At 42.3% G+C, this 20,073-nt stretch overlaps 2 protein-coding genes and 1 long non-coding RNA gene across 8 annotated transcripts in view; all 3 read right to left on the bottom strand.

Annotated features, from left to right (window-relative positions):
* Window positions 1–2,464, bottom strand: part of DYNC1H1 (dynein cytoplasmic 1 heavy chain 1) — a 62,842-nt gene extending 60,378 nt beyond the window's left edge. Inside the window, exon 1 of the mRNA XM_082216404.1 lies at window positions 2,094–2,464. Coding sequence (XP_082072530.1) covers window positions 2,094–2,358 — 265 coding nt within the window. The 5' untranslated portion in view covers window positions 2,359–2,464. The remainder of the gene's footprint in view (window positions 1–2,093) is intronic.
* A 4,726-nt stretch (window positions 2,465–7,190) lies between these two features.
* Window positions 7,191–20,073, bottom strand: part of LOC309531244 — a 124,099-nt gene continuing 111,216 nt past the window's right edge. The window contains exon 2 of the long non-coding RNA XR_014219171.1: window positions 7,191–7,786. This is a non-coding gene — a long non-coding RNA (uncharacterized lncRNA). The remainder of the gene's footprint in view (window positions 7,787–20,073) is intronic.
* Window positions 9,730–20,073, bottom strand: part of PPP2R5C (protein phosphatase 2 regulatory subunit B'gamma) — a 79,243-nt gene continuing 68,899 nt past the window's right edge. For 4 of the 6 annotated variants that reach the window (XM_082218065.1, XM_082218066.1, XM_082218070.1 and 1 more), the window contains 3 exons: window positions 19,307–19,379; window positions 15,471–15,587; window positions 9,730–12,739 (listed from right to left, as the gene is read on the bottom strand). In XM_082218065.1, coding sequence (XP_082074191.1) covers window positions 12,608–12,739; window positions 15,471–15,587; window positions 19,307–19,379 — 322 coding nt within the window. In that variant the 3' untranslated portion in view covers window positions 9,730–12,607. The remainder of the gene's footprint in view (window positions 12,740–15,470; window positions 15,588–19,306; window positions 19,380–20,073) is intronic. The other 2 variants (XM_082218067.1, XM_082218069.1) reach the window with 1 other exon arrangement.

The following is a 20,073-nucleotide window of genomic DNA, read 5'->3' on the forward strand; positions in this document are numbered from 1 at the left end:
GTTATTCCCTACAATGACCCTGAGGTAGGTTAAGAAGCTGTGACAGGCCCAAGGTCAACAAATGAGCTTCATGAGCCCTCATTCCCAGGTCCTAGTCAAGACACTCTAAACCAGGCATGGCCCAACTTGACTACAACTCCCATCATTCCTAGCTAACAGGACCAGTGGTCAGGGATGATGGGAACTGTAGTCCCAAAACATTTGGAGGGCCAAGTCTGGCCATGCCTGCAACATACACCACACTGGCTTCCCAGAGTTCTTCTGCTATGGGACAGCTATATAAAACAAGTAGGTAAATAAATGTGGGGAAAACAAAATGTCACTTAAGAGAAGGATCTGAAATATTATCCTTCAAGCCTGGAATTTGTTTTATTCGATGTTTTAATGTGCTGTAAACCACTTCAAGATTTTTTTTCTTTAAAATATAAAGTGGTATAGAAATGAAATGAATATTAATAATAAATCCCATTGCAAAAAGGGGGAAAAGGCACATAGACATTCCATTCTGGAGAAAACGTAGCTCTAAGGTGCAATTTGGCTTATACATCTGAGTTTCTAACACTGGTTGGAAGGAAACCCAAGGGTCACCTAGTCCAACCCCAAGCAATGCATGGAATCTAGTTCCTGATGAGAGGGTGAAACTGGATTAGAAAATAGTGTACTGTGCCAATACAGATAACCTAACAACCCTGCGAAAGTGAAACACTGTCATTTTGCCCTTGAACCCAGGGTTGTCAGTTTTTGTTACTGGTTTTTACCTTTGCCTTTAATATCTGCTTGACAGTCAGGCAAGAAACAGCAACTGTGTTTATCTCCATGCCAGGAAAAGCTTCACCTACTGATTCTGGCACACCAAGCTGTTGTCAAAGGCATAGAAGCCAACCAGATGGTGGTTTGTCTTCCTGGTGACTTGGCAACCCTACTATCCACCTTCAGAGCACTCTGCATCACAGTGCTCAGAAGAAGTCAATCCCACACTGGGAATTCCTCTCACGCAAGCAGAGCATCACTGTGTGCTGTACCTTGGACTATTAACCCAGCGATCATGCTCGTTTTACATGTGGAAAGGCCTCACTCTGCCTGAATCCCCAAAGATCCTCTGCCTGTCTGGACAACAAAGAGACACGTGACAATTTCCAGAGCGGTGGCTTTGTCCAGCATGTTGCAGCAAAAACAAGCCTCGCTGCATCCTAAATTTTTCATTCTTTTATGGCGTGGGGTGATAGCATGGATTAGAGCTCAGATGCACGAAACCTCCGCCTCAGTTGGCAGGTGTGTGTGTGTGTTGAGAAGAACGAGGATAGATAACACCGGTGCACCCACATTAAACAGAAATAATTTGAAATGGTGTGAGGCAGCTTCCTATCTGTGCAAGCTCCACACAGGCAGGTATGGCCTGACTTTAACTGTTTTATTTGTGGCATTGAGGGTCACTGCATCGACTTGCAAAAAAAGGCTTTACTCAAGCAGATCTAGGTAAGATATACCATTATTCTTTATTAGATCCGCCTATTGCCTGTCACCCAAAGATCCTGAAGAGGTTCGCAGCATAAAAAAATAATAGTACAGAACAAAACCATTAAAAATAAAAAACCACAACGAAACCAGTAACAAACCCAACCAACAACCAACCCCGCTCCCCCTCCCACATTGAAAGTGATGGTTCATCAGCCCAAGGCCTGGTTGAAGAGGAAGGTGCGTTGATGAGGAGACTGCCGGATCAGGCCACGGAGAGGGCAGATGTGCGGGGAAATAGATTTATTCCTGGTGCTGGCGAAGGGGGGGGGGGAGAGATTAAAGGCGGTGAAGGACGGGCTACCTCAGCCCGCCAGCCTGAAGAAGACAAAGCGGCGGCGCCGGCGCCATTTTGACAGCCGAGGGAGCGGCAGCCTCCGTCTTCCCCAGCGGCCCCACCCCTCTCTCCATCCTCCTCCTTCTCCTCCGCTGCTCCTCCCTTGTTTATCCCCAGCTGGAAGGGAAAACCTCTAGGCCCCGGCCTCCCGCAGAAAGCGAGCGAGGAAGCCGCCGCCCTGAAACACGCAGCGGTCGGGCGGGGCTGGTGGGACTGGGGTGTCTCTGGGCTGCCGACTCACCCTTGAGGGTGGAGCGCTCGACCAGCACGGCGTGGACCTGCGGGTCGGAGAGGAACTTGCGCATCTGCTCCACGGCGCCTTTCTCCTCCAGCGCCGCCTCCAGCGCGGCCGGCGCCTCGCCGCCATCCTCCAGCAGCAGCGGCACCAGCTTGCGCAGGTGCTTCTGCAGCACCGACACGTCCGCCACGTTCTGCACCGCCGAGCCGGTCACCTCCAGCCCGCCGTCCTCTCCTCCTCCTCCGCCTCCCCCTACCGAATCAGACATGGCTGCGGAGGGTTCGTGGGATTCTCTCCCACCCCTCGAAGCCGATGGATAAAACCCCGCTAGAGACGAGACGCAGCAAACTCCCCCGGCGACCGCTGAGTTCTACGGCTCAGCGGTACTGAGCCCGCCGCGCCCGCCCCGCCGCTCTTTTAACCACCGCCTCTCGCCGTCAGAGCCGCCCCGGAGGATGATGGGAAGCGTAGTCGAGGAAACCCGCCCGGGCTTGGAGCTGAAGAGGGGGTCTGGGGTAGGGTGGACTACAAGTCCCGACATGCATCTGAAAGGGGACACCCCCTCCCCCCTCCAGAGGGTCACGCGGGCAATGTAGTTCAGGTTTCCGGTGGTGGGGCTCTGATTTGCTTTGAATGCAAAGGCTGGCGCCGCGTTGGTTTTACAGTATTGTAATGATCAGCATATATATTAAATATGTTTGAACTCATCCATGTTAATTTTTTTTTTTAATGATTGGGTTTTCCCTGTGTTTTTAAGCTGCTCTTATCCCCTCCCCCCGTAAACCACTTGGAGTCCTTGTCAGGCGGAAAAGGGGGGTATAAATAAATATACAATTATGATAATAGTAATAATGTGAGAAAACCCTCAGGTTTCAATCCTGAGCATCACTTGCCTTCCTGGGCTCCTTTGGGAGGAAGGGCATTAACAATTTGTAAAGTTACTTGTCTCTTTTGGATTCTCATATGTAGTTTTTGGCACAACCGAAGGACGCTAGTATGCAATGCGTGTTTTCCTGCTCAGAAAGCTATGAGAGTGCAATCCTCAGGCCCCGGTTTTCTACAAAAGGAGTTCAGTGGGGTTTGCTTTTGAGTAGGTATCTGCAGGATTGCGCTGTTAAATTCTGCCACTCTTGTAAGCTAGCAAATACGATGATGTTTTAAATGTAAGCCTGCTTTAGACATGGGACTATTTTTTAAAAAAATTGTCTAGCCAAAGCCATTACAAGAGATGAAAATACACAGGACAGAATAAGATTAATTACACAGTTAAAATTAAAGGGTTTTTGTGTGTGTGTGTGTGTTCTAGAGATAATGTAAAGCAAATGCAACGCCCAGGCTGTTTCTTTCTCCAGGAAGCAGAACTCAATAGGACGCAAATGTCAGATTTGTGACCCCGCCTTCCCGCTTATTCTCAGGAAATCTTATTTTCGAAGCCAAAGGCTGCAGGAGAAAAACTACTTGTTCCAGATTGCACTGCGACTGTTTCCGCCGGAGCAATGAAGAAGCAGTTTTGAGGCTGTCACTACGCAGCCTCTTGCTTCCTTGCTGCCAGAGAGTTGCGCTGCAGAGCTTTGCCCCGGATTGCAGCGCGCCGAGTGTGATGCATTTCTGATATTTTCGCCTACGGATAAGAAGTTAACGCTGCGGCCTTCTGCACCAAGCCCCACTTGAACTGAGCAGGCAAAACGACTGCAACCTTAGCCACACTTCTCACGTGGGGCTTAGACACAATGAGTGGACTCCTCAGCAGACTCGGGCTTGTAAAGACGCCTAGGAAATATGGGAATTCTTTCTGGGTAAACACGTGTAGGATGAGGCAGCCCGTTTGCTGTAGTCTTTAAGCACGGGTAACGAGGGGCTTACTTATGAGTAAGAGGCCAGAGGGACAGAGATTAAAGCAGGATTTCCCAAACACGGGTCTCCAACTGTTTTTGGACTAAAACTCCCACCATCCCTAGCTTAGCAGGACCAGTGGTCATGAATGATGGGAATTGTAGTCAACACACACAAAACCAATAGCTGGAGAACCAAGTTTGGGAAACTGATCTAAAGGATTTACCTTTCTGGAGGAATGAGCAGATAATCAATGGGTTGGATTGCAGAGAGCAGCGATGTTTCTGGACCCTATTTAGCCCCTGCCAGTGTGGTCAGTGGATAGGGATGATGGGAGTTATAGTCCAGCAACATCTGGAGGACCACTGGTTCCCATCCTGGCCCATACAGGGATAGCGGACTCTTCCCCCGCTGGAGGTCTTCAAGCAGAAACTGGGCAGCCACATAACAAGAGCCTGCTGGATGAAGCCAGTGACCCATAGCCCAGTATCCTCTTCCTGTAGTGGTCAACCTATGGGAAGCCCGCAAGCAGCACAGGAGAGCAACATCACTCTCTCCAACCTGGGAGTCTCAGCAACAGGTATTCAAGGGGCATACTGCCTCCAACAGCAGAGACAGAACATAGCCATTTTGGCTAGCAGCCACTGATAGCCTTCATCACCTGCCCGATCCTCTTTGAGAGCTGTCCCAAGTCGATGGCCGTTGCCACATCTTGTGTGATCCCATGGTTTAACTTTGTGCTGCGTAACGAAGCAATTTGTTAGGGAATGTTCAAACTGGATCTCTTGCATCAAATGGGGTGGGTCAGAGCACAAGGCCCCCTACAACACTGTAACTCCAACATGCATGCACACGGTGTTCCTTCTAGTTGGAACATGCTCAGCTGTGGATGGGAAGATGGTCTTGGGTTGCAATTAAGATGGTATCTATGGCTAAGGAATGCTCAAGGCTCATCTCTCATCCGGGATAGCGCTACTCCAAAATAGGGAAAGGGTCATTCCTCAACACACGGTGCTAGTGGATTTTCTGGAAACCAACACCAGAGTGCTGGAGAGAATATATAGAGAATAGCCTAAGTGTCCAAGTCTTGCCCTGCCCTCCCCATGCAGATTATTGCAGTAGATCCGGCTTGGGACCTGGACATGTTGGCGGCACCTACCTCAGCATAACCGCACACCACTTCCCAAAGAGCAGCTTGAGCAGAAATAATAAAAGCTTGTGAATGAACAATGCTTTCCAGCATGCCAAGGAAGACAACCTCTGTGAGCTGGGGGCCCTTGAATGCAAGCTACTAACTTGTCGCAACAAATGGTGGTTCTGGTTCTGTGATAATGGCAGCCATTTCTGTGGGATGGTTGGCTTCTTTTAGAGGCTACATAGTTAAGTGTACCAGGGTGGAAGAGGTGAGGATGGGTTCTTCGAGACCATGGTTAAAACTCTACTGGGTCTTCCCCAATGGTCAGTCCTACCTAGTATGTGATTTCAATGACAGGGCTCAAGATTGATAGACCCAGAGCAGCAGTTGAACCTGTCCTTAAGCAGGTGCAGAGTGGGCCTCCATCACTACTGAGTAACAACAGAAGCAGCTCATGCATTGCTGAAAAGAGGGAAGGGGCTTCGGCACCAAAGGGTGTTATTTCAAGGTCATGAGTGCTGTGATCTCTTTTTCTAGAACTTAACTATTGCCTGAACTCAAAGGTCCACACTGATGGCCCTTTTTGTTTTGACTACAAAATCTTCAATGAGAACAGGCAGGGAGGAAGCACTCTTGACCTTACTGAAGTGGAAAGAAATACAAGATAAGGAACTTTTGCCCTTAATTTGCTCTGCTTTCTGATTCTTGTCTCAGTGCCATAGCCAGAGGACTACTCCCTAATTAGTTTAGCATGAGAGATCAGTGCACCAATCTTCCACTTATTAAAATAACCTTACCTTCTTTGAATATCTCTGCATGACTTTGTTACAGGGAAAAAATGGACTGAATGGGATAAACTTTCTTTTCTTTTTTTTAAGGTGGTATAAAGGGTAAGGTAGAAAGATAAAGGACCCCGGACGGTTAAGTGCAGTCAAAGGTTACTATGGAGTGCGGCGCTCATCACACTTTTCAAGCCAAGGGAGCCGGCGTTTGTCCACAGACAGCTTTCCAGGTCATGTGGTCAGCATAAACCACTTCTGGTGCAACGGGACACTGTGATGAGTGCCAGAGCGCACAGAAATGCCATTTACCTTCCTGCCACAGCGGTACCTATTTATCTACTTGCACTGGTGTGCTAGGATGGCAGGAGCTGGGACAGAGCAACGGGAGCTCACCCTGTCGCATGGATTTGAACCGCCAACCTTCCGATCAGCAAGCCCGAGAGACTCTGTGGTTTAGACCACAGCACCACCTGCGTCCCGTTGGTATAAAGGGTAGATATCCTCAAGAAGGGTGAAGGCAGAACAATGCAGACATGCCATTCCATTAATAAGAGACAATGGGGGTAGGGGTGGCTTTCCCTTTTTTAATTTCAAAAATTGAATAAGACTGTTTTCTGTCAGTATATGGAAACATCACCGCTGCAGACAGACAGATTGTTGACATCACATGATGTGCCTATCTGTGGGAAAGAAGAGTTTCCCAGGACATTCACAGGCTGGATAAATCTTTGTGAAGAGTGTAACTTGAAACCCTCTGACTGCGCATGTTCAGGAAGTTTGTGAGACTTGCTCGAAGAGCTGAACTGAAAGGATGTGTTTTTCTCTAGTGCTGTAATGTCAGAAATAAAAGCATGTAAATAGATTTCTGACTTATTTTCTTTCCCCTGCGGAAGCAGGAGAGGGGTTGTGCATTTTACCCACGCTTAGGAAAATGTCGCCTATCAAAATCTCCCTGGTCTGTCCGAGATATCAGCCAGAGGAGGTTACCGGTAAGCAAGCTCCGAGGACAGTAAGAGGGGCCAGCCTACATGCAGCAGAGTGCAGCTTGGACTGCAGAATTTAATTTAATTTGTGTTGAGTTTGCTGCATAGTGGAAGATGTCTAGGGAAAGGGGTTGGCTAGGATAGCCTTGTGGTTCCTTGCAATGTTGTAGCATTCTAATATATGCTGTGGAATTCTAAGCAGGTTTAAGACTTGGAAGTAAACCTGAGTTTAATCTTCCCTAGTAAAAGTGCCATGGAGTGCAGCCTCGATTTCTTTCCCGCTTGCAGCTAACCATTATGCCTAGAGAGAACGATCTGATATATGTTACTGCCTCGAGGGTTATCAAACACAGAAAATAAACTTAGCTACACAGCAACGTTTTTCTCTTTAATTTTTTATGAGTGACAGTTGCATGAGGTAAGGCATAATGTAGCAAGAGAAATGTATTATTAAAGGAGACCACATCCCAAAGCGCCATTATTTTTTCATGATTAATGCCAGGTTTCTCTCTGGATAATAGACCTTTACCCCTTGGCAACATGCTCTCTGCTTCCCATACCCAGTAAAAATCAGTTTGCATCTTTGCTGTTACACCTAATTTGGTCCTCATCTATATAGCAACATCAAAAATATTTGAGGACTGCTGCACTAAAGTTTGAAGGCAGGTATGCAACAGCCAACTAGAAGGATGCATAGCTGTGGTCATGCCCTGCAACATGAAAACTGGCTTTTTGTAAACCAAGTGTATAGAGAAAATGTAGTTTCTACTAGATACAGAAAACCCTACTGTAAAGTTCATGTATTGCTTCCAAGTCTTCATGTCCTGGTCTTCTATCTGACTAAGACAACAATCCAAGAGATGAGATGCATGAACAAATGTTATGGGCTTGGTATTACAGTGGCATTTTTTACTGTTGCTTGAAGAGCTGACCCTAAGGTGGTGTCATTAACTACTTCTGAAACTCCCTGCTGTACACCATGCAGCATAGGTGGCTGCTGTTCAAAGTACAGATCCCCTTAGGTCTACAGGACCAATTACTAGGTGCTGAACTTGATTCAGAGTACCATGAAAGAATTGACTCTTCATTAATTCAGGAGGAAAGCAAGCTAGGATTTTGACTCTTCCTCCCACGAAGATCGGCTCACATACTTCACCTTGGTTCATTTGTCAGTTTGGGGGACTCTGGCCCACCCTGCTGCTACCCTTGGCTTCAGGTGTAACTATTTCAAATGACTTAGTCCTTCTGTCTCAGCATTTAACTACAGAATTGTAGCACCAAGTAGTGATGCAACCACACACAATGGGCTGTAGTCCTGAAGAGCACAGCGTACTGACATACTATCAAGATGAATCATGATCATTCGGAGCGCTGAGCTGCATACAGTGGTGGTTTTATGCCGGAAGAAATTGCTTTCCATTTGTGTAAGGCAAGGCACCCAATTTTCATAGACTCCAGTACTGCATGACCCTCAACGCAAAATCCAGAGTTGCTGAGGGTGCTCCGACCTTCAGGATCTGCTGTGGGTCGGTGGAGGATCAGGGAAAATCGGGAAGAGGTTCTGCATTAAACCGAGAAAAGCACAAGAGATGTGGACCAGCTGAGGAGCGGGGGCTGTCAGCCTTTTTGTGTTGATGCAAGACTCTGGGGTGGCCGCACCTACTACTGACACACTATCTTCAAAGGGTTGGTCAGGAGTGAATGCAGCCCACCAGCCAAAACGGATTAGCCCCCTCTGCTCAAATCTAAGGAAGTTCTTTCGGCTGTCCTGGGAGATTCTGGCGCTTGGACTTTGTCCAGCTTCTAAAGGAAGGAAATTCCACCCCATGGCATGGTTACATGATGCATGTTGTGTCAAGAGTCACATATTAGTCGACAAACTTTGGGTTATTTAAGATATTCAATTTGACACTATACAGTACTGTCAAATTGGCCACTCTGTTCATGGCTCAGTGAAATTCCTCTAAAGAAAGTTCTCTACTTTGAGAGTAAACTTGGAAGGTTGCCGGGGAGGGCACACAACCAAGTAGAATGTCTGCCACCATCAAAAGGTCAGGGATCTCATCTGGCTTGTATGCAACATTCAGTAGTTTTAACAACTGCAGGAAAATGGATTTGTCTTTCAGTAAGCACAGATTGAGACAAATTCCTCAAAATCCTTCTCAATTTTAGGTAATGAGATTATTATCTATGGTTTTAACTTTAAGAGTAGCAGTCATTTTTTGGATGGAGACACTAGAGTGCTAAAACCTCTGTGTTTTGCACTAGGAAAACCCAATTATCAAAAACCTTATTTTTTCACACAACAGTTTATGCAACTTTCGTAATTATGGGCAGAGTGAACACACAGGTCTGACTTGTCAGGGTGACAGAAATGGAATCATCAGTTTCTCCTGGCCACCACCTATATATAGGCTGCTTCATCATTCTACGTAAGGTCAATTGGAGGCTTTGGGTCTTCTGTAGATGATGTAGCCCCCCCCTTAAAGGGCATTATTGAAACTTTGTTCTGTATGTATGGGTTTTTTTATTGGATATCTACATAATCTGCACTCTTCCTGGAAGATCCTTTCCTTAAGTTAAATGTAGTTTTATGATGAGCAGGTAAAATTCCATTTCTTCTTTATTTAATCCATATAATACACCAGTTTTAGAATTTAAAAACTAGATAAAAGAGCATATTAAATGGCAGGTGTATGAAGTTTTTCTTCATAAAACAATGTCTGAACAAAAAAACCTGAATTATAAAATATTAAAAAATAGGTTGGTACATTTGAACATAGCATTCAACTAAAGCATAAAGATACAGATATAGTATAAAGAAAAATTGTGCCACTTACCTATATTTTTTTTTGCTGTTTCTAGGAACTTTTTATTCTGTACATAGGACCATTCTGTACAAAATATGAAGTCTACATTTTTATTACTCATTACAATAAAACAAAGTACAATGTATGTACAATATTAAAATGAAGCCATACTAAAGCCACACACAAAAAAAGACACTTGGTAATATTTTTTTTGACATTCCTGATGTACAGGCATAAAATTTTGGAGAACATGGGAAGATGGCTAACACTGAACTTTATGAAGAACAACAGTCACCAAAACTATATTTTATTTGCACGTTTTTATTTTGGATGTATTAGTTTTTAGAATAATTTAATACAGAACTTATACAGAGCATAAAAATGGTGATAACAAACAAGCCAAACAATTAGTGCTGCTAAATTTTAGAATATTGCTTAGGCAAGTTTGTCAACTGGCCTAAAATCTCAAGAGCAAGTTTTCATGGCATAATTTTCCTACCTATCCCAGAACGTTAGCTTTTTGGTGAATGTTTATCTTCAGTAAAGAGAAAAAAATAAAATCTAGACAGTGAAAGATCTTATACGTTGAGCGTTACACAGTCAACCAAACATTGATATACAATATTTTCCCACTCCCCCCAGAGGATAACATTAGTTTGAATGCTTCTTTCCAGAAACCTCTTTCATGAACCTACTGAACAGCCTAATTATAAAAAGGTATTTGACAGGTTACCAGCTAAAGATGGAAGTTCAAACAATGGTATATCAAAATACATATAGACGTTGCCATTTGCAATTAAAAAAGCACCCTTTCCCCCACCTCAAAAAGGGAAGACATCTTTAATCTGCTTTAAATTACTTGTTTTTCATGGTAAACCATATTTATTTTCAAGTTTAACAGGAATTGTTTTTACACAGAATGGGTATTTTCTTTGAAGCTTGGAGTGGTCTTTATATTAATTTAGTTCTACCTTACCACTAATTCCCATCACACCACATATGATTTCTCCCCATAGCTTTTGCAATAAATATTGGACATTTTGTTTTAAGTGAGACCAGACAGCAGGCACTACATCTGCACAAGGTTACTATAACTGCCTGTTTCGCACAATAATTTTAATGGATTCACGATACCTCATTTCCTTAAAAACTTATTTTAAAGAAGCCACATGTTTTAACTTTTTCTGCATCAATACATTAAAACACTGTTTGCTACTGCCAGAGACAAAAGAAGGAAGTTGCTGGTTCTAAATAAAACACAACTGAAACCCAGCTCTTAAGCAGGATACAAAAGTCTAAAAATACTGGCCACCCTGAGAGAAATCAAATATCGAAGACAAAGCACTATATATATAGAAAATTTCTTCGTGCTTTCCCATCCACAACAAAAAAAAAAAAACAGCTCACAACATGCACGTAATCTTGTGGAATATATAGCAGCATTTGAAGATCAACAGTAACTCGGATGAGTTTTTTTTCCTTGTGAGGTGTGTATGTTTTACATGTGCTTTTCACCACAGAAAACAATATGACAGCGGAACTTCTGTAACTCATTTCTCAGCTTTTTAAGACAGGCATCTGAAAAATGCATAATGCAACGAGGATCTGTTGCCTTATTAAATATAATCTGAAAAGGTACTAATGCTGCACTCTCATCAAACTATATCATCCAGAGAAATGTATCCAGCTAGCTGGTCTCATGATGTCTACAAAAAGAACTCTTAGAGCTCAAAATATGCCATGCAGTAAAAACTCAGGTAAGGGAGAAAAACATTTAAGTCATTCTGGTAAATGAAATAATATTTTTTTGGGGGAAACCAAAATAAGAGTTATGCAATGACTTATTTTTTCTTTTTTTAATGCAATTTATTTCTAATCAAGGCAGACAGGATTTCAGTTTTAGGAACACAAATTCTTTTTCTAGCAGGTCAGTTCCAAAATACTCAGCTTCTATTACATGCTAAAAGATTGGAAAATATGGCTTCAATCCATATAAAGTACTTTGAGGGTGCCTCTCTCTGAAATAATTTTCAGAGCTCCCAGAAATTAGCCGTGATTGAAGATTGTCATGAAAATTGCCATTCTGTAAGCTGAACTGAGAGAACAATTTAACTGTGTGTGTTTCCAAGCTGCCAGGAATTTGTCAAGGCAGTAATTGCAGGTTTGTTTCCCCCCCCCCCCTGGAAGTTTTTTCAGTGTTATAAAAATGTCTAATAGGTTTTCGGTGAATTTACAAACTCGACTATTGCCACAGTACCAAATTTGGGGACAGGAAGAATAGAAAGAAAATGGCCTCAGCCTACCAGGCACTCCTGTACTGCAGCTTCTAATTAGGAAAACCCATGCAAGGCCACTTTGCCCACACAGAAAGCAGTTCCATATAAAGAAAAAAAAAAAAAAGGAATGTGCAGTCACACATGCATTTTCTTGTGTGCCTGTACATATATGATGTACATGAGCCACAAGCTGCAGCTGATTGTAGTCTAACAGGTGTACATACTGCAAACAATATGATCAACGTTATGGTTTCATGTTTTTCCATATACAGAACTGATTTCCATGCCCTGCACAAAAGAGGGAAGGTGGAGCAGTCAAAAAGGTTTAGGGAGGTTGTGTGGCAACAGTGTTTGATGATTTGCGCCAAGGCTGTTCTTCTCTCAGTAATAATATGGAGGGAGGAAAGTGATGCTTCCAATTGTTTAGTACTATGCCAATATCCTCAAGGAAGTGTCTTCGTTTAATACTTGTCAACCCAAGGTTCTGCATATAGAATCAGATAATTTACCATTGTTTGAACAACTAATCTTGAGCTGTGCATACTGTATCAAAGTTATTGCCTAAAGAAATGGGATTGGGGGAAAAGCTTTGACTTGTGTGTAACTGATCAGTATGGCACAAAAAAAGTAAGTTCTCTACTGTGGAACAGAGTCCAGAAAAAAGGGGTTTCCTCCAAATAAGATTTCACTTGAATAGTCTAATGCCCATCATGCGTTATTAGATCATCAGCTCGGCAATGGGACTCCAAGGCTTTCATGGTATAGATATCCTGAGGCAGTTCGGACTTGCGGCGCACCATAACACGATCCTTTTTCTGTTCCTTCTGTGCCTAAAATCAAAATGCATTTTTTTTAATGCAATGATTTAATCCACAATAGGTTGGTTTTTTAGGGTGAAGAAAAGTATTATTAGCAAGCTTACGACAGCAAGTTGGCAATACAACCTGGCTACTGCTGGAATGACTTGGTTGATGCAATGCTTATCCATACACGGCACCCCTCTGAATACATTTTTGGATTCTCCTGGTTCTTTGGGAAGCCACCAAGTCCATAAATTTAACAGTCAGTACATACTATCATTATAGGCATGACATTTTTAAGTTGTTTAGGCTAATAGCCATGCCCCCTGGTGAGCAGTCGTGTAGCAAACTGTCCTACCCACTCCCTCTTCTGGCTACAGGTGCCCATTCCAATTTTGCGGCTACCACCAAGACAGCACCATCCTAGGAGTCAGCCATAGGTCCATGGAAGCACAGTGTAGCACTACAATGGATGGAATGGCATGTTTTGATTACTCACCCAAGTAGGTCAGTAAGTCCAGAAGTAGTGTACATGGATGCATATGCAGCTGCCATACATAGAACTATGGTTTTCTTTATTGGGGAGACACATCTATACTATGCCTGCCTGCCTCCTACTGTTATTTGGCTGTGAACCAGGCTTTCAAATGCTGGCATAGGCTCCTACAACAACACTGAGGATGGAAAAAATAGCAGGTTGCAGTGACAGAAATGGGGGAAGGAGAAACATAGGCGACGTAGGTTTGGGGGTGAGCACCTGCCCACCCCCTTATAATGATTTATATTCAGTCACTAACCAAGTTTCTTGGAGTAAGATACTGTCAAAACTTTTGAGATAATCAATGAGGTTGGGGTCAGTAGCTTTGCTCTTCCATCCAGCTATATTCCAGGAAATAAACGTTTTACGTGTTTAATATGTTTGGATCGCCAGTGTTTTATGGATGGTTTTTTCCTTCTTTCTCTTTTATGATTTTATTGTCTAAATTATGCCAATACAGGCAGAATGAGCGAGTGAATTTATATCCTTATTTGGTCCTTATGCAGTTTTAGCCTCAAAAACCTGTGTAGTAAGTAGTCATGGGCAGGATCTGAATTAGGTCAGGACTATAAAATCCAAGATGGTGAGGGGTGGGGTAGAGGGAGCAGGAATAACAACCAATGATCATTTTCTATCTACCTGAAGTATACGTGTGTATACTTGCTAGAAATATTGAAGTCCTCACTAATGAAGCTAGACCAGTTTCTACTTGACAGTGAAGCCTTCTAATGAAACCAATTGTTATTAACTTTTGCGCCATATTTAAATATGCAGTATCTCTATGTTTAAACCAGGAGTCACCAACTTTTTTGAGCCTGAGCACATCTGGAATTTTGACAGTGCACTGGATACTGCCACCTCTGATTGCTTCCCTTCCCTCTTCGGTCTTCATGCACAATTGTGCATGTGCATGCACTAACGCATACACATGTGTATGCGTGTGCGCACACCCACACACACCATACCCTTTTGTTTTTCCAAGGGTAAAAATCACATTCAGTAGAATTAAAGCTTATCCTCTTAAATTTGCCTCCCCACCAGCAAATGAAAGACCACACTGGTAGACTGCACAGTAAAGATCACAAATCTGGTCCTTGTGGCCAGCACCACAAACACATTTACCCAAGGCAAAGATCCCATGATTCAACATAGGATGAGAACAAAAGCACCAACAAATCACATAACACATCTATGCACAAAGATGTGGTCTATAATTAGATGGTAATTTTGAGATGTTCCCTTGCAAAAAAAATTATGAGGATCTGTGCTGCAGAACCATGTTTTTTTGTACTGGCAGAACTGGAAATCACCAGATGTGTGATGGTTACGGTTCAGTCTATGGAGGCACATGTGATCTTTGATTCGATGGCGGTAGTGGTAAGGGAAACCTATTAAAATTCTGCAATGTCAATTGGATCCATTTTATTGGATTCATTATGTGTGTGTGCATGTACGTGTAGACACAGCTTTTTCTCCGTTCTTTTGCTCCTGATGCCTGTGGCATGCCACCCCCACCCCTTTCACTCTTCCTCTACCTCTTGGTCACTTCACTTTGCCTTGTAAAGCACACAGAGCTGAAAGAGGAAGCAGAAAGGAGTCTTCCAATTTTCTCCTTTAGCTCTCTGCATTTTTCAAGGAAAACCCACACCACCTTCTGAAAAAAAGGGGCAGTTAGGGGGGTGAGCTTAGAAGCTTTGTGGGTGCCAGGAGATACCAAAGGGTGCCATTGCAACCACAGGCATCATATTCATGGAACCCGATAACTAGATGTGCGTTGATTTCTCAGTGTGGCTTTGGCAGAGAGGGCATCAAGACTCACTGGCAATCCTCTGATGTCAGGGAAGCCAGGGCTGAGCAGTCTTGTGCTTAGGCAGCAGACACGGGACGAGGGAATAAAAAAACATGGAATTTCAGTAAGCGAGTTCTGTTAAGCAATCTCTTCACTGTATATGTGTTGAAATACCCACTTCACTTTAATGGTTGTGAAGCCACTTAATAAACACAGGACAAAAATTTCTCACTGCTCACATATGCAACGGGACAAGGTCAACAGCTACAATAACTATTTTACTGACAACAGGAAACTACTTAGAAATTACTAAAATTATTCTGCTCGTTTCAAATTTGTCATTTAGAGAGGAAAAACATAACTACTAACCAAAATGAGTAATTTCTAAATCAAGTTTGGAACGAGTAGGCTAATTTTTCTTCCTATGTGCTTACCGGACAAGCTTCTTCTTTCACTGTCTTTTTCAGCACCTGCAAGTCTTCAATTAAAGGCCCATCTGTTTCCATTGCAACAGGACTGCTCACCAGACAGGTGTCACTAAATACTGAGTGCTAACCAAATGCAAAATGTTTTATGTCAGAATTTTTGATGGCAAAGCTTAAGATTAGCAACAGCAATTTTACTGACAGAAATGTTACCCTCACACTTGATTAAGAGTAATTTACACATTTTGTTGCATAAATCGAGTTTTGGATTAAACCATGAACTGCTATAGCTTCTATCTTAAAAAAACAGGAGATTTGATAGTCCAAACTGCTTGTTGAAATCTAATAAAGCCGTATGTCCAATGGAAATAATGAAATGAGCATAAAAATAATAATCTAAGGTTCATTTTGTCAGTGTTGAAACCTGTTAGTTAAGGGTGAGACACGACTGAGGTTTTTTGAAACTGTGTATGGTGGAGAAAATGTGTTGTTCTATCCAATAAAACTCATTTGCAGGAGATAAAAAACAAAAAACAGAAACAGAAAATAACTTCACACAGTGCTTAATTTATGGAATCTGCTGCCATAGAAGGAGGTTATGACAACTAGCTTAAATGGCTTTAAAGGGGAATGCCTTACTTGTGAGGCTTCCCAGAACATCTGACTGGTTGTTGTGGGAAACAAGATGCTGAATAATGCACTACTGCTCTGATCCAGAAGGGCTATTATGTTTCTGCAATGGAAATATGAAACAATATGGTTCTCCCAGTTTGGCTTTATACCCAGCCCCCTTATCCCGCACCACCTTTGAGACTTTGAAGGATTTCCAAACTAGACACGCTAAATTGGTGTGATGGGAAATTCAAATGAGAGACAGTCAGCTACGTTCCGTCAAACCCTAAACTAGCTCCTAGGACCCAAGATACAATCAAAAGTAACCTTTAGAGCAAACATCTTTATACTGGTTGATGACCTACCATTTTAAAATTTAGTAGAAGAATTTAAGACCAATCACTGCACAAAATGATGGCTAAAGGTATGCCAGGAAAAGACGACCAGCATGCTAAAATATTTGCATTAGCCCAATTATTGGTATCAGCACTTCCCAATAATAAGCGGCTATATGAAATAAATAAAAAAATTGCCCAGTAGCACCTTAGAGACCAACTAAGTTTGTTCTGGGTATAGCTTTCGTGTGCATGCACGCTTCTTCAGATACCAAGTGTGCACGCACACAAAAGCTTATACCCAGAACAAACTTAGTTGGTCTCTAAGGTGCTACTGGGCATTTTTTTTTTTTTTTTACTGCATCAGACCAACATGGCTACCTACCTGAATCAAGAGACTATATGGTCTTGTTTGCACCTCAGTAAAAAATAGGTGATAGCATTATATCCAAACCAGAGACTGTGGTTTGTTTCACCCAGACAAACTATGATATCCAGTTTGGATGCAACTGTAAGCCAAGGATCATGGTTTGTTTCTCTTAAGTGCTATCCAGAAGCAACAAAGCAGGCAAGATATGGTAAACCATGAACTATGGCCTACTGGGATGTGCAAACGGGGCCAATGAAGTTGTATGAGTCAGCAAATCTGCTCTAAGATAAGTCACTAATTTGAACAATTATCCAACAGACCAATTAATCCTTTAATATATTTTCTGCATGAAATTCATTTTATAATAACTTATCGCTGATACTAAATTAACCTGAACAACAATATGTTTATATGAAATTGGGTCCACTATTTATACAAACTGATCCACACAAGGAGCATGCATGATTACTTTATAAAAAGTGTAAGAGTTGCAAATTCTGAGATCAATCACTGGCATTGGTGTACTTTTGCACCAAATCTTCTTTTATGTAATTTAATAAAGCAACATATTACGAAGCAAAACAAAACCAATTGTAATTTACTTAATATTCTTTGAAAAAGAAGTCTATTTTAAAAGAAAGTATCATGGTAGCAAATTTCTATGTTCCCACAGTGTTCAACAGGGTTTATTTATATGTAGGATTACCACCTCTGTGCCTCAAAAATCATGGAAATTGTAGCAACTGATCATATTTGCATAGCTAACATCAATGCCAATTCTAGACTCCTTTCGTAGTTTACTCCCTTCACAATTTTACACATTTTTACTCAGAAATAAATCCCACTAAGTTCCACAGGATTTACTTCTCTGTAAGTAAGTCTAGGGTCAAGTACAACCCCAGTAAGGTCTTAATCAATAAACTTTTCTAATGGGAGTGTTGTCAATATTCTTTGGGTGCTTCAGACATGCCATCTGATAGAATAAATGCTGCAGAATACTCAAATTCATCCAAATAAAATTATTTGAATATGTACTTCTAATAACAATCTTCTCTATAGCTATTACAATGTTAGCTGGAGATTTAAACCAGATTGTCATTCAACAACAACAACAACGACAGAAAATTGCTCAGCAAATGATATCTCTGCACTAAAACTTAAAATAGTTTTCAGACCTGTTTAAATTGTCATGATTCCTAACTGAGGAATTCTGGGACTTTCAGTTCTTTTTATAGAACAAAGATTTCCAATACTCCTTCTTGTTGACCTCCAATTAAACCAATTTGAAAACTAGTTTAAATTTCTACTGTAGATGTGCTAAAAGAGAGTCCTATTGCTGCAGTTCAATCCCATGAGTGAAGCTCAGCTCACAGAAGAGAGGTAATTCCTGCCAATTCCAAATTCAGCTCTGTGCCTCCTGAAAACCTGAACCGGAGGAGGGATGGAGGATCCTACAGAACAGCGTGGGAAGTGGTGTAAGAGGCTGCAGGGGGAATTGGAGAAATCAGCCTCCTTCCTTCTACTGGATCTCCCACCCTTTGGTGAACAGAAGGGCTACTCTGGATACAAACCAGAGGGATTTTAATCTATTTGTTTTATTCCATGAAATTTATATACCACTTGAATGGGGGGGGGGGGAGAGACATCTCAAAAGCGGTTGTGACCAAGTCTGCCAACAGGCCACTGGCACAATGACATTTTAAAACACCCTTACAGATCTAATGTATTATTTGAATTATTTCTTTATTTCATAAAATGTGTACACCACTTGATTCTTAAAAAATACTCAAAGCAGTTTACAAAATGATAAAACAATAAAAAGGAGTAAAAAAAACAACCCACAACCCTACTTTAAAACATACAAAAGGTAAAATACTAAAACAGATTAAAATGAGCTCAACTTCCTAAGCATCTGGGTCGGCTTGTCCAAACAGGTGCCAAAAAAGAGTACAGTGAAGGCACCTGCTTGATCTCAACAGGCAAGGAATATTAGGGCTAGTTCTAATTAAATATTTTGCTAGTCACATTTTTTTCAGGCGACAGTTAAGAAGTATGTGGAAAACACCTAAACCCACATTTGTGGTGTCTGATGAGTCACAAGTATGAGAGCAGCATCTTGCAAGGTTCCTGGGACCTATCCCAGAAATTATGTATGCTGTTTTCTGCGTGGACTTTTCCAACATTACATACAAACAGTGGATTCTGTTGGCTTGTCAATAATTTGTTCATACATGAATACTGTTCTCTGGCTCACCTGCGGCAGCTACAGCTCTTAGAAGAAGTATTTATTAAAGACTGACCATGTAATGAAGAGCTTTTAACAACCAGGCTATTGTGTGGTATTTGTTATTGCCACACGGATAATTGGAAATCACCAAAAGATGCCCACTTCAGCCACACCGAGTCATCTTCTTTAATTACTTTAAAAAATGTGAGTAAGGTAATGTTACATTCTTGGTGGCCCTTATTGTTCCAGCAGTATCTAATGTACAGTTGAAATGTTCATCCTCTGAACGTTTTTGAAATACCTGGGGATTTGATTTGGCTAGATTTTCTATTTTAACCCAAGCTTCTTCCCGTTCCTTCATTTTTAGCTTCTCCCTAGGGGAAAAAACCCACACACGTCACAGAAAAAGCTCAATGAACTTTTCAAATAAATCAAATTACTAAATTGCTTGACACTACAGAAAAGGACAGGGTTGGTTTTTTGGTATTTACTTGTTTAACGTTGGACATATATTTAAATATAACAGAGGATTAAACAGCCGTAAGATATCATGAATAGTATATATTGGGGTTAGAAAATAATTTCAGAAATGATCCTCTCCCCACTCCTCCACATACCAGAAAACCCTTAGTCATTACAAGATAAGCTCAACCCCACGCCAAACCTTGCCATGGCCGAAATATCTTTTCCCACCCCACTTAACCAAATGTTGAAGGGGTGTGTATTTGTGTAGGGCTGGTGAAACACTGTGCCCTGCCTGAGGTAGTTTTTCCTCAGAATGAGGCATTAGGTTTGAAGTGACCACAGAGATTGCCTGTGCCACCACTTTGCTGCAATGGTGGTAAGTGCTGTTTAAACAGACTGGTTCTGTGTAGTGTTGGCTGCTGTTATGGCAAAACGATGGCACTCTGGTGGCCAAATTTCTGTGGCTACTTCACGCACAAAGCCTCAGGATGAGGAGTGGTGAGATCCATGCTCTGGACAGTCCTGCTGTTAAGAGCACCGCCACTCAATGCCTTGTGGTGGTGGTGGTGGTGGTGGTCCATGGTGACCAGCAGTAGTGGAAGG

This window comes from Podarcis vaucheri (genome assembly GCF_965113315.1).
Source record: "Podarcis vaucheri genome assembly, chromosome: 1".
Taxonomy (NCBI): Eukaryota; Metazoa; Chordata; class Lepidosauria; order Squamata; family Lacertidae; genus Podarcis; species Podarcis vaucheri.